The sequence below is a fragment of the Stegostoma tigrinum genome, chromosome 9 (genome assembly GCF_030684315.1).
Source record: "Stegostoma tigrinum isolate sSteTig4 chromosome 9, sSteTig4.hap1, whole genome shotgun sequence".
Taxonomy (NCBI): Eukaryota; Metazoa; Chordata; class Chondrichthyes; order Orectolobiformes; family Stegostomatidae; genus Stegostoma; species Stegostoma tigrinum.
The window spans coordinates 57,598,898-57,614,041 of NC_081362.1; the positions used below are offsets into that span (position 1 = coordinate 57,598,898).

At 39.0% G+C, this 15,144-nt stretch overlaps 1 protein-coding gene across 2 annotated transcripts in view; it reads left to right on the forward strand.

Annotated features, from left to right (window-relative positions):
- kcnk2a (potassium channel, subfamily K, member 2a) overlaps positions 1-6,012 on the forward strand; it is a 182,631-nt gene extending 176,619 nt beyond the window's left edge. For both annotated transcript variants that reach the window (XM_048536382.1, XM_048536383.1), the window contains one exon: positions 3,970-6,012. In XM_048536382.1, coding sequence (XP_048392339.1) covers positions 3,970-4,284 — 315 coding nt within the window. In that variant the 3' untranslated portion in view covers positions 4,285-6,012. The remainder of the gene's footprint in view (positions 1-3,969) is intronic.
- The last annotated feature ends 9,132 nt before the right edge of the window (positions 6,013-15,144 follow it).

Below are 15,144 nucleotides of genomic sequence, written 5' to 3' on the forward strand. Positions count from 1 at the left end.
CCACCGGTCAGAGATGTGTCAGATTGACTGCAGGACATTCTGAAGGGGGAGGGTGAACAACCAGCTGTCATGGTGCATATAGGCATCAATAATATGGGTTAAAAAAAAACACAATGAGGTTCTACAAGCAGAATTTAGGGAGTTAGGAGCCAAGTTAAAAAGTAAGACCTCAGAGGTAGTAATCTCAGGATTGCTACCAGTGCCACATGCTAGTCAGAGTCGAAATGAAAAAATAGGCAGGATAAATGAGTGGCTTGAGAGATGGTGCAGGAGGGAGGGGTTCAGATTTTTGGGAATTGGGACCGGTTCTGGGGGAGGTGGGACTATTACAAACCGGACCGTCTACACCTGGAGCCAATGTCCTTGGGGCTGCTTTTGCTAACGCTGTTGGGGAGGATTTAAACTAATGTGGCAGGGGGATGGGAGCCAAATGCAGAGGTTAGTGGGCAGTAACAAGATAATAACTACAGCCTGTAAGGAACTAGATAATGAAGTCAGTGTGACTAAGAGGAACAGTGGACAGAGAGCAGATGATGAATGCAGGCGGACAGGTGGTCTGAGGTGCCTTTGTTCCAATGCAAGAAGTGTGTAGTGAGCTATCAATGCAAGGTAGCTCAACTGTGGGGTCCTTACAAAAGTAAGCTCAAAACTGAACAAGTTGAACTGCTGGGACAGGACAGATTCAGCAAATATCATGTGTGGCACAGCACAATGTTTGACAAAACAAATCTGAATTCTCAGACAAAGATGCATGAAAACTGATGCTATCATAAATCATGAACTATATTCAGAATTTTCATAAAGCTAAATAATAAACTATTCATCAAGAACTACTGTAATATTTATATTTTATTATCTACAATCTGATTTAAGTATTTCACAAACAATGAAAATGCATATTTTTTCACATTTTTCATTTCAGTGGTTCAGCCAGTTATTTTCTAACCACCATCTTTATCAGGCCAGAAAGCTATAACTAGTGGAGTGCCACAGGGATCAGTCCCAGGACTACAATTATTTACTATCTACATTCATAACTTAGAGGAGGGGACAAGGCATAAACCCATCCAAATTTGCTGATGCTACAAAAATAGAGTAAGGGAATGTTGTCATGAGGACAGAAAGAATCTGCAAGGGGATAGACAGGTTGAACAAGTCGGAAAAAAGTTGGCAGAGAGAGTTTAATGTAGGAAAGTACACGTTGGTAGGAAGAATCAAAAGATAGACTCTTACTTAAATAGAGGGAGACTCTAAAAAAATGCAGGGTAAGGGACTTGGATGCTCTCGTCCATGAAACACGTACCAGCATGCAGGTGACTGATTGCTTTATTGCTGTCACGTGTACTGAGATACTGTGAAAAGTGTTGATTTGCATGCTGTATAGGCAAATCATACTGTACAAAGTGCAGAATACAGTGTTACAGCCACAGAGAAGATGCTGAGAGAGAGAGATCAGAATTAACATTTGAGAGGTCCGTTCAAAAGTCACAACAGGAAAGAGGCTGTTCTTAAATCTATTTGTACGCTTATTCAAACTGATATCCTCTGCCCGACAGAAGAGGACGGACGAGAGTATAACCAGAGTGAGGGGGTATTTTGATTATGTTGGTTGCTTCCCCAAGGCAGTGGGAAGTGTAGATGGAGTCAATGGATGGAAGGCTAGTTTGCGTGATGGATTGGGCTGTGCTCATGATTCTCTTTAGCTCCTTGCAGTCTTGGGAACAGCAACTGCCATACCACACAGTGATGCATCCAGATAGGATGCATCTACAAAATTAGGTAGGGTCCTCATGGACATGCTGAATTTCCTTAGCCTCCTTGACCATCGCATCGACATGGGTAGACCAGGACAGATTGTTGGTGAGCAACATTCCCAGGAACTTGACACTGTCAACCATCTCCACCTCAGCACCATTGCTGCAGACAGAAGCTTCCTGAAATCAGTGACCAGTTCCTTCATTTTGCTTATGCTGATGGACAGATTGTTATCTTTCCGTCATGCCAGCAAGCACTCAATTTCTTTTCCTGTAATCTGACTTATTGTTGTTTGAGGTCTGACCTACAATGGAAGCGTCATCAGCAAACTTGTAAATGGAGTTGGGGCCACACAGTCATGATTGCATAAGGAGTATAGAGTAGGGGCAGCTTTGCTGGGCTCCGGTGTTGAGGCTTATGGTGGAGGAAGTGTTGTCACCTATCCTTACTGATTGCGGTCTCTGGGTCAGGAAGTCGAGAATCCTGTTACAGAGAGGGATGCGGAGGCCTAGGTCTCAGAGTTTAGAGAGGAGTTTGGAATTACAGTGTGGAAGGTGGAGCTCTGATCAATAAGTAACAGCCTGATGTAGGTATCTTTGTTATCCAGACATTCCAGGGATGACTGTCAGGCCAGGGAGACAGTATCAGCTGTAGACCTGTTGCAGTGGTAGGTGAATTGCAAAGGATCAAAGCACTTTGGTAGGTTGGAGTTGATGTGAGCCACGACTATGGTGATGCAAGTAATTAAGAAGGCAAATGGAATTTTGGCCTTTATTGGAAGGAGGATATAGTTTAAAAATGGGGAAGTTTTTTTGCAACTGATCAGGCTATTGAGGAGGTCACACTTGGAGAAATACAAGAAAGGATACACAGCCATAGGAAGCAGTTCAAAAGAGATTAACTGGGCAGATTCATCGGATCATGATTTATCAAGAATGGTTATTACAGAAGGTCTTTATTCATTCAAGCTTAGAAGAATGAGGGGTGATCTTACTGAAACACAAAATTTTGAGGGGGCTTGACAGGCTAGATGTGAAGACAATATTTCCATTAGTGTGGAAATCTCAAACTCAGCGACATAGTTACAGAATAAGGGAACATTTATTGAAACCTGAGATACACTTGGATGAGTTTGACTGAAAGGTCTGTTTCTGCACTGTGCAATTTTATGACTCTATGCATGAACACAGAATTTGATGTCTGAAGTATCCTAAGCATTTCACCATTGTTATTACAGCAAAATCCACACCATTAGTTTGATGGCTTACATTTTACATGAAATTTCAAAGCAGCTTGCAACCAATCCAAGCAGTCCAAGCAGCTAATTCTTAAGAGGCACAGTAATTACATCTGATGTTTTTCTCTGTTTGCCTTTGATTTCATTACAATGGATCACCCTTTTCTTACTTCATTTATTGCACCTCTACATTTTTCTTTAATCATGCAGTTTCTATATTGTATGTGTTTTTCTGTGCTGGACCTAAATTATGCAGAGGTTTTTTCTTTCTGATTTGCTTCACTGTTACTTAGCAGGAATGGAAATAAGATTTGGAGAATTACTTTTGTTCTGTCTCAGCGATTCATCAGACCCTTTAAATGTTGTGTCAGCCATTAGGAAGAGCTGTTTTTGTCATATTAGCTTACAAATTGACAGTTTATATTGATTGTTAGAGCTTTTCAAGTCACATGTAAGCAACAATTCTACTGTCTGATTTTGATTACAATCAGTATATATTGTTCTCTTACAAATACTGGGATCAAGAAATTCTCTGAGCAAATTATTTACGCAGCTTTATAAAATTTAAAAATAATAAATGTTCATTTTTCCATGTTTGAAATCTGGGACTAATATGAAAAAAGTGTTTTCTTTACCATTATCATTAAAATTCATTCTATGGTCATTTGTTCTGGGTATTTCCATAGTAATTCATAGAAATTACAACACAAAAGAAGACAGGTCACCCATCAAACTTGCACCAGTGGAAGCTCCTCAACATCATGTTACGTGACCCTTTCACCATACTGAATTCTTCCTTTATCACATTGTTATCCACTTGCTTTTGTACAATGTTGATAGTCACTTACGGCACAGTATTCTGTGATCCAGTTATATTTTTGTATTCAAAGATTTTTCTAATCTTCTTTCACATATCTAAATATATTGTGCTTGGTATTAAAATATATAATTGGGATAGATTTTCTTTTTCTCTTTAGGTTGGAGAGATGAGAGCTCATGCAGCTGAATGGACAGCCAATGTTACAGCAGATTTGAAAGAGACTCGCAGAAGGCTGAGTGTAGAAATTCATGACAAGTTCCAAAGAGCTGCATCCATCAAAAGGAAACTGTCCTCAGAACTAGGAGGGCAGCAAACACAAGAGTTAACTCCAGGCAAAAGAACTTTGTCAGTTAACCTCACTGATGAAAAAGATACTCTGCCAACTTTGTCAAAAAATGGTAGCCTTTATCTTAATGGCTTATGTTCTCAGAATGCCAGTGGAGAGATCTCAGTAATTGAAGACATCAAGTAGCAAGCACCAACAATAATAAAGAAATGAATATTATTCAAAGCCAAACAAAGAAACTCTTTTTTTGGGAGATCAAAAGACAATTTCCATTAGAAACCATCACCGGATAAAATCTTTCTAAATTCACAGGTCATAAGATAATGCTGCTGTGAAGGAATGTAGTTTGGAGTTAATTCACTTCAATTTATATTTGATCTGATTTCAATTTTGATCTGTAACATTGCTTTATACCTTCAGAAAATCAAATCAGTGCCTTAGCTTTTGGCAGATGCAGATGTCCTTTGCATGTCTATGTGATTATTATGATTTTTTTGTGAAATTCTACCCATAACCTGGTTGTAAATTGTAAAAGTACTTTCTAAAAATGCCAGGTTGAATCAAAACAACACCATAACAACATTCATAGCCCTAAATAAAAATGAAAAAGAGTTCTGAGGAAGGGTCACTCAACCTGAAACATTAACTCTGATTTCTCTCCACAGATGCTGCCAGACCTGCTGAGCTGTTCCAGCAATTTCTGCTTTTGATTCATTGCCCTAGTTAGGCAGTTAACAAGAGCTCCAAAAACATTCCTTGTGATGTAAGATAAATAATGCAAATATTCTTTCAGAATAATAACTTGCATTTGCAAGGAAATTTTCAGCCACGATAGATGTTCATTGAGAAGTTCAGAACAACATATGGGATTTCAAGGCTCATATTAATAAGGCTAAATATGAGCATTGTTAAGACAAGATAAAACAAAAAAGGATTTGAAGCTTTTGCATTCTGTTACTATATTTCACCTTTTTTACAATAGATATGAATGCTTTTTTAAACTCATCATTGGTAATCAAATCAACATGCGTCAACAGTTTAGCGTTTATATAATGTGCCTCTACAGCACAGTGAATCTTTCCTGCTCCTTTATTTTCTTGATTGCTGTAACCTGCAAAAAACAGTACAAACAGAACTTTCTCACTAATACGTTCGAATTCGGCAAAAGGTAGATTTTATTTTGAGAAAGAGAAGGACTTTTCTTTCTTGGGTGTCCTCAGAAAATTTTCTCTCATCATAAGATTTTAAGATAAAGGAGCAGAAAGAGCCATTCTCTTGGGTCTGCTGCACTGCCCAATGGTGGCTGATATGTTTCTCAGCCCCAGTCTCCTGGCTTCTCTGTGTAACCCTTCATCTCTTTACTAATCAAGAACCTCTTTATCTCTGTCCTAAATACACTCAATGACTTGACCTCCACAGTTTTCTGTGGCAATGAGTTCCACAGATTTATCACCCTCTGGTTGAAAAAATTGCTCCTCAGCTCAGTTCTAAAGGTAGTCCCATCACTCTGAGGTCATGTCCATGGGTGCTGGTCTCTCCTACTAATGGAAACACCCCCTCCACATCCACTCTATCCAGGCTTCTCAGTATGCGATAAGTTTCAGAGATTGCCTCTCATTTTACTAAACTCCATCGACTACAGTCCCAAAGTCCATAACCACTCCTCATATGAAAAGCACTTCATCCCTGGGATCACTCTCATGAACCACCTGTGGACCCTGTCCAAAGCCAGAGCATTTTTCTGTGGATACAGGGACTAAAACTCTCACAATATTCCGAATGCAGTTTAAACAGGGCCTTATACAGGTTCATCAGTGCATCCCCGATCATGTAATCTAGCCCTCTTAAAATGAATGTGAACATTGCACTCGCCTTCCTAACTAGCAACTGATCCTGCAGGTTAACCTTAAGAGACTCCTGAACTAGGACTCCCAAGTTTCTTTGTGCTTCAAATTTCTGAAACATTTTCCAAATTAGAAAACTATTCTTCCTACGATAGTGCTCATACTTTCCACCTACAGCCTCCCCTCCTCCTGAACACTTCCTGTCCTTTCACCTATCTTTGTGTCATCTATAAACTTAGCAACAGTGCCCCCAGTTCCTTTGTCAAGATTGTTAATGTATAACATGAATAGTTGTGGTCCCAACATTGACCCCTGAGGAATTCCACTAGTCACCAGCTGCCACTCTGAAAGAGACCCCTTTATCTGCATACTCTGCCTTCTGCCAGTCAGCCAATCCTCTCTGTGCCAGTACCTTGCCCCAGAAAGCATGATTCTTATTTAACAGCATCCAGTGCAGCATCATGTCTCAGGCCTCTGGAAATCCAAATGGATCACATCCACTTGCTCTCCTTTGTCTAACGTGCTTGTTACATCCCCAACATTCTAACAGATTTATCAAGCATGACCTCCCCTTGACAAACCTCTGCTGACTCAACCCCATTTTACCATGCACTCGCAACTACTCTGCTGTTTCATCCTTAAGAATGGACTCTAAAACATTACCAATGACTAAGATCAGGCGAGCCAGCCTACAACTTCCTGTCTTCTGCTTCCTTCCCTTCTTAAACAGGGATGGTCCAATAGCCATTTTTCAGTCTTCTGGGACCCTCCCTGAAAGATCACCACCAGTACCTCCACAATCTCCTGAGCTATTTCCTGCAGAACCCTGGGTACAGCCCATCTGGCCTAGGTGATTCGTCCATCTTCAAATCTTTTGGTTTCCTCAGCACCTTCTCCTTAGTGATGGCCACTACACTCACCTCTGCCCCTAAGTCTCCTGAAGTTCTGGTATGCTGCTGGTTTCTTCCAGTATGAAAATCACTGTAAAGGCTTCTCAATCCTCCTGCTACCTACTCATCTTCACCACACTGCTTTTTGCTTTTATGCTGTCATTAATGTCACTTCTCAGCCACGTTCTCCCCTTAGTATGTTTCTTCCTTGGGATGAAATTTTGCTGTGCCTCTTGAATTACCCTCAGAAAGCCCTGTCATTGCTGCTCCACCATCTGCCTGCTAGATTACCCTCCCAATCAACTGTGGTCAGTTCCTTTCTCCTGTTTTTATACTTATCTTCACGCAACTGTGATACCGTTACAGCCAATTCCAGCTTCTCCCTCTCAAACTGTAGGATGAATTCTTTGATATGATGGCCACAGCTCCCTTGGTGTTCCCTAATCAAATCTGCATCATTACACATCACCAATTCCAGAATTGTGTTTCCTAGTGGACTCTATCTGAAGCTGCACCAAAAAATAAAAGAACAAATTCCTTTTCTTGGGAACCTTTATCAATATGATTTTCCCAATCCACCTGCAGATTGAAATCACCCATGATTATTGTAATAGTGCTTTTTTTAATACAGCTTTTCTATCCCCGATTTATTTTCAGCCCAATATCCTGAATACTGATAGAAAGTCTGTACAAACTCCCATCAGAGTCTTTTTACCTTTTGTGGTTCTTCAACTCAATGCATGCAGATTTTATGCCATCTGACCTTACAATTGTTTCTTTAATTTTCTTTGCTAACAAGGCAGTCAGTTTCATCTGCCCATCTACCTTTCCTTTGATAGGACGTGTATCTTTAGATATTTAGTTTCCAGCCCTGATGTCCTTGCAGCCGCATCTCTGTGATAACCACAACATGGTACCTGCCAATTTTATTCTGTGCTATAAGTTCATTTACCTTGTTTCATGTACTGCATGCATTTAAGTACGACATCCTCAATCCTACATTGATGGGTACACCTTCTCATAGTTATCCCTTTATCTGCTGTGCATGAAATTAGATTAGTGATCCATTTCATACTCTGTCATACTATTTATTCTGGAAACTTTAATAACCTCTCTGGAGCCTTCCCCACCTTTGACTAGTTTAAAGTCCTTGTGACTTTGATTTATCTTGATTTGTGCCATATCAGGAGCATTTTAACTTCCAAGAAGAAATGGATTTGGATTGGGTGAGAAATAAATATTTCTGAAACTTCAAATCTGACCCCGATTGACGCCAACACTCCTACATCTCCTTTTAATGGAGATGGGTCGTGGGACAGTTGAACACTTAGCTCTCACAAGGTGTTGATCAACAGAATTTTTTAACAATCTTTTAAACCTGAGCGGTCAAGAAGAAAGGTCAAATCTATAGATTTTCTTAAATTTGCAGCTCTGCTTGAGGCTGAATAGGACCATCTGTGCTACTCCCAGGCTCAACAAGTTAGCCTACTTCTCCTAATGTGGTCAGTCAACTCTCCTCCAACTCCACAATCTCCAGCACCATCATCCCCAATTTCCTCTGAACCCATCCCTAACACTTCTCCTGCAATCACCAATCTGCCCCAGATCATTGCCTTACTAATTCCCTGACCTTGAGGAGCTCCAGCTCTCCCAACTACAGTGTTGCTCATGTGCCAAACTACAGTCTCTTTGCTCCCCAATATGGTCTTTCTCAATTGGTAATAGCCTGTCTCCTCATTGAACTATGATCTTTACCCCTTTCAAGGGAAACTCCTTCCCAGCTATAGTTTCTCTGCTTTCATAAGATCACCTTCATATTTTTATTTAATGTAGATCCTCATCCTACTGTTAATTTCAACAGCATATCCTGGAAAGCTGTACTTTTTAGTGTTCTGTTCTAAGTTGCTCTCCGTTTGTCTATTCCTCCCCTCTGCATGTTAAGGTCTAGAATTCTGCACTCTGCTTCAGTCTAATTGTCTGATTTCACAAATGCTATATTGCAATTTACGGGAGCAGAAATCTTTTTATTAAGGGAAGTAGGAACGGGATCATTGAGCTGATCAAATCAGTTCAAACATTCTATTAGGCCATGTTTAATCTATACCTTACAATGTATCCACATTTGCTCCATATACCTCAATGCTCTTAATTAGCCAAAACATACACTCTCATTTTTGGACGTTTAAGTTGACAAATGTAGCCATTAATTTAATATTTTAATTAGTTTACAACTGGACAATGAAATAACAAATCTTATTTATTAAGCATCTGTAATATAACACATGACCCAAAGGGCTTCACCAGGTATTATAAAATAAAATGCAAAACTGAATCACACAAGGTGATATTAGATGGGCATAGGTTTTTAAAAGTGTCTTAAAGCATGATTGCAAGGTTAAGGACCAGAGGAATGTAGGGAGGATATTCCAGAATTTAGGCCCAGACACTGACAGCATAGCCACGGGTAGTGAAGCAATTCCAAATAAGAATGCATAATAGGCCACCGTTAGAGAAGTATCTCATGTGCAGCAGAGGAGATTACAGAGATAGGGAAAGGTGAGGCCATAGAGAGATTAAAAACAAGAATGAGAATTTTAAAATCCAAACATTATTTGTTGGGGGCCGATGTTGGCCCGTGAACACAGAGGCATTGGGGAATGGGAATTGCTGTGAGTTAAGAAATAGACAATAGAGTTTTGGAAAACCTCAAGTTTACAGACAATGTCTGACACCACCCAGGACTGTGTTGGAAAAATCATGCCTAGAGGTAACCAAGGCATAGATGAAAGTTTCAGCGGCAGACAAGACAAGACAAGACAGTGTGAAGTTGAACAATAGTAGAAATCTTAGTGTTGGCGCAAGCATAAGCTACAATGATCATTGCTGGATTAAATGTGACAGTAAAGTTTGCAAGCATACTGGCTTAGTCTCAGACTGTTAACTGAGAATGGCATGGAGTTGATAGCCAGATAATGGAGTTTGGAACAGGGACCAAAAGCTCATAAAGAACAAACATTTGGCATTTTTATAATCCAAAGAATGATGCTTTTGTAATCGAAAATATAATCCCAACTCAGAGACACTTTTATGGGTTCATTCACACTATAAACAAATGTGTCAGTATGAAATGTAGTTTGCACTTTCTATAAATGTTAAAGTTACAGTGTAAATGGCAACTTAAGTCCGAAGATAGGGTCTAACCGAACACCAAAATAAATTGATTATGCCTCACTGGAGGAAGGAGTCATGCATGCAAATCATGAAAGAAAGATTGGCAATTCACATTCTCAGGACACCCTGAAGCACTTTATAGTCAATTTGGTACTCGTTGAAGTCATTGTTGTCATGGTACAGCAGACAAATTTTACAAACATCCTGTTGATAGTGGCTAGCTATCCTGATTTCATGATGTTGATTAATGGATAAATATTAGACTCTTCTCTCTTGCAAAACAGTGTTGAGGGATCTTTTACATCATGAGACCATAAACTGGGCCTCATGTGAAAGACACTTGTCCTAATCAATCTTTGGAGTTGTACATGAGTCTACAATCCCCTGGCTCAGATGTCAGTGTATTACCAAATGAGCCACTCTACAGTTTCAAGCCACAAAAAAACTTTCAAGTTGTCTCTGTTTTGCAAACAGGACCTAGCCCTATTTCCCTTCTGCTATCTACATTATTATTTGTCTTTTGGATCTGGATTTGTTGGAATAACAAGCTTGTGACTTTCCTTTTCATGTGGCCAGTCCAAACACTCAATATTCAGACCCTGAACCACAATATGGTGGAATTCTGACTGCATCAGTCTGAAAAGAATCAGATACAAATCTTCTTTCTCTCCTTGATGGCTTTTGAGATCACAAATTAAATGAATTTTATAAAGTTGAATTTAATTCATAATGTCGTGAGTCTACACCATAGCATGTCTATGTATCAGATGAGGGAAGTTGGGTCTGTTTAATTCTCTGTTGTTTGTGTGATTCTGGACAAAACAAAAAATGGAAATACAATAATAATTCAACAGTTCACAACTGAAGAAAGTTTATTGGAAGTTGATCACAGCTTTTCGGTATTTATTACATGAGATCTTATACTAGCTTTGTATATGTTAAAGACCCTTGTGGTACACTGGTAGTATTACTACCATTAAGCTAGGAGGCCTGGATTCATCTCACACCTCCTCCAGCTGTGTCTCGTAGCATTTCTGAACATGTTGATTTGGGGAAAAATATCTGCAATGCATACAACAGGAAAAGCCTTTCATACCTAACAAAGTAATAGATTTCATAATGTAATAGAGTTAGATTAGAAATTTACATACTTTTGTATTTTTAATCAACAAGCTTTTATTACATTATCTGAGCTTTTGTAGTTGTAGGAAGTTGGAACATTGTATTCTGATATAATTGTACAATTCTAGTCAATATTTCATAATGGAAATTGAGATTCAAAAAATGAAATTTTGTTTTCTTGTAATGTCAAACCCTACTGCATACCCAAATCCCTGTAATCTAACAAGAGAGGCACTGAGGGCAATGTGTATAATTTAATGAAACAATTTTCCAGTCTTCTGGTTCTCAACGTAGTTACCAAAAAATGAAAAACAACATGAATATATCAGGATTAATTGCTTCACCTTTGCCTTAAATGCAAATTTGAAAATAATACAATAGGTAATACAGTTTTACTTGTGAGATGAGTTACATGGTGACAGAGCTGGGTAAATAAATCATTTTACCCTGATGTTTGGGATTAGCTGTACTGTCTTGGTAAAGTTGGAAATGCAGCTATCATCATTGTTGTGCATATTCATAAATCCTACAGGACAACAATAACTTGCATTTATGTAGCAATTTTAAAGGGGAAGGTGCTTCACAGAGGCACAATTTAACAAAAAATTGAGTCAAAGAAGCTGATCTTAGGAGGGTGATCAAGGGATATTAGGCACATTGAAATGTGAATCCATTAGCTGAACAAATCATTACTTACTTCAGTCCTTGCTTGGATGATTGCTTGTCTACCCTCTGTAGGTGGAACTTACACATCCTAGGTCAAAGAGAAAGAAGAAACTAGCATTCAAATTTCCATCAGTGAGAAGCACAATAACCAACTAACAATGGCAGTCAGTAAAAATTGTTATAAATTTCAATATGTATTTGAAAATGCTTCAATATTGCAATTAGAACATTCTTGTTAAAAAAAAACCCATTGATTAATGATCCTCTATCCAAGCAAAATCAGCAAAATCTAACAAATTTCATTCATGTAGTTCTAGGACGTTAATGAGACAGACAACGAATGGCTTGAATGAGTTTGCACTCAAAGACTTTCGCCACAGACCTAAAGGCATTTAGGCACTATGTTGCCAGTTAAGGAGTGTATTGTTGGTCTCTTAGACTGAATATAATTTTGTGAAATAAACTTCAACCATGTTATATCATATTAAAGTGATCAAAAATGAGTTTGTACGTATTGCTAGAAAAATTGACCTTACGTGATTTGTGCTGTAATTATAAAGGTATGGAGTAGAATAGTAGAATACAAAACAGGCTTTCATTTGAGAATCTAACTAAATATAAGCATGAAATAAAATATCAAATAAATATTCTAAGAATTACAAATTCTATTCTTTCATAAAGTGCACATTCTATTTTCTTTATTTGAGTACCAATTTTTTTTATTTTGATTCACACAGAACTCAGTAACATTGCAATAAGTTGTAGACAAGGTAGAACAATAAGTTAAAGTTACTATGTTTTTGCAATTATTCAAGGAATCAGGCCACTACTGTGTGTATTCTATGGGCCACCAACTTGCAAAAAACTCCCTGCACCTCCACCTATCTTTGTATCATCTACAAACTTAGTAACAATGCCTTCACTTCCTTCATTCAGATCGTTAACGTACATAGTGAATAGTCGCAGTTCTAACATGGATCCCTGCAGTACTCCACTAGTCACTGGCAGCAATCCTGAAAAAGATCCCTTTATCCCCACTGTCTGCTTTCTACCAGTCAGCCAGTTCTCTTTCCATGCCAATATCTTGCCCTAACACCATGGGGTCTTATTTAGCAATCATTTATGCAACATCTCGTCAAAGACCTTCTGGAAATCCGAAAGGATCTCACCCTGGCTCTCCTTTGTCTAACCTGTTCACTACCTCAAAGAATTCTAACAAATCAGTCAGGCATGACCTCCCTTGCCAAAGCTGTGCTGGCTCAGCCCGACTTAACCATGTACTTCCAAGTACTCTGCAATTTCATGCTTAAGAATGGACTCTTAAAAACGCATCAAAAACATAGATCAGGCTAACCAGCCTATGCTTTCCTGTCTTCTGCCTCTTTCCCTTCTTATAAATGTATGATACATTGGCCATTTTTAAGCCTTTTGGGACTCTCCTTGACTCCAGTGATACCTAAAAGATCACCACCAATACCTCCACAATCTCCTGAGCTATTTCCTTCAGAACACTGATTGTAGCCTATCTGGTCTAGGTGGTTTACCCATCTTCAGACCTTTCATCTGCCTTAGCAGCTTCACCTTAGTGATGGCCGCCACACTCATCTCTGCCCCCTGAATCTCCTGAAGTTCTGGAATGCTGCTGGCAACTTCCAGTATGAAAAGTGCTGCAATGGCTTCCCAATCCTGTGGCTTCTCACTATGCTTCAACACACAGTATGCGTTTTGTTTTGCTTTTATGCTGTCACTGACTTCACTTGTCAGCCATGGTTGCCTTTTCTTCCCCTAAATCTGTTTCTTCCTCCTTGTGCTGTGCATCCCGAATTACCCCCAGAAACCTCAGCTGCCTTCCTGCTCGGCTGCCCTCCCAATCAACTCTGGACATCTGCTTTCTCCTGCAGGCTTCCATTTGAAAATCTAACCAAATATAAGCATGAAATAAAATATCAAATACATATTCTGATAATTACAGATTCTATTCTTTCATTAAGTGCACATGCTATTTTCTTTGGTCAAGTTCCTTTTTTTATGCTTAATTTACTCAGAACTCAGTAATATTGCAATCAATAAGTTGTAGACCAGTATCATCTATAAAGTTACCATTTTCTTAAAGTTCTTTAAGGAATCAGGCTATTACTATGTGTATGCTATGGACCCCCAACTAGTGGAATGAGGTGGAAGAACACATTTGCAAAGAAACCGGACTAAAACTGTCATGTTGCAATAGGGGACTTTAATTGACCTGCAAAGTCCTGAGTGGTAAGAGTACAGCGGGAGAGAGATAGAAAAGTTTTTGAATTGTGTTCCGGAATTACTTTTTTAGGTTGATAAGTTTCTAGCCCAAAGTGGATGGAAACAATGTTGATTCAGGTTCTGAGTGGGGGGTGGGGGTGGTTCATGTGGCAGTCAGGGATTTCTTAGGGAACAGTGATTGTAAGGTTAGTTATGATAAAGGTTAAGAAGTAATCTAAAGTAAGAATATTTAATTGTGGGATTTCAGGCAGGGAAGAGTGAAAGGCCAAAGATTTGTAGACAAAACTGCCTTCAAAGAAGAAATGGCTCAAGTACAGTTAGCTTATGTTTTCACAAGGGGTTAAACAGAGGGCAAACAAATACAGAGCTCCCTGGATGTACAAAGAGGCAGAGAAAAAGATTAAGCAAAAAAGTGTATCTGACACCTATCAGGTGAAAGTGAGATTGCAGAGGGTTAGTTAAAAAGCTAAAATACGAAGGGAGAATAAGTGAAGAGGCTGATGGCTAACAAAAGAAATCAAAAGCCTTACTTTGGCATTTAAATGTCAAAAGAAGCAAAGGAACTGATTAGGGACCAGAAGCAGGGTTTATGTACAAAGTGAAATGCCTGAAGTTCTAAATGAATGCTTTGCATCTGTCCTTACTAATGAAGAAGATCTGCAAAACTAGTGGAAGGGCTAAAAATTGAGAAAGCATGTAGTAGAAAGTCTTGCTATACTTAAAATTGCTAAATCACCAAATCTGAATGAGATGCATCCAAAGATTCTGAGGGATAGGTGAGAGACAAGTAGTGATGAGGAAGCAGGGAAGCTGCAGAAGAACTTAGACAGGCTCGGAGAGTGGGCAAAGAAATGGCAGATGGAATAAAATTGGGGAAGTGTGAGGTTATACACTATGCTATGAAGATTGGAAACACAGACAATATTCTAAACAAGAAAAGGCTTCAGAAATCTGAACAACATGGGGACTTGGCAGTCCTAGTTTTGGATTCTCTTAACCTTAACTTGCAGGTTCAGTTCGCAGTTTGAATTTGCAATGTTAGCATTCTTTATTATAGGGCTAAACTACAAGACCAGGGATGTACTGCTGCGGGTGTATAA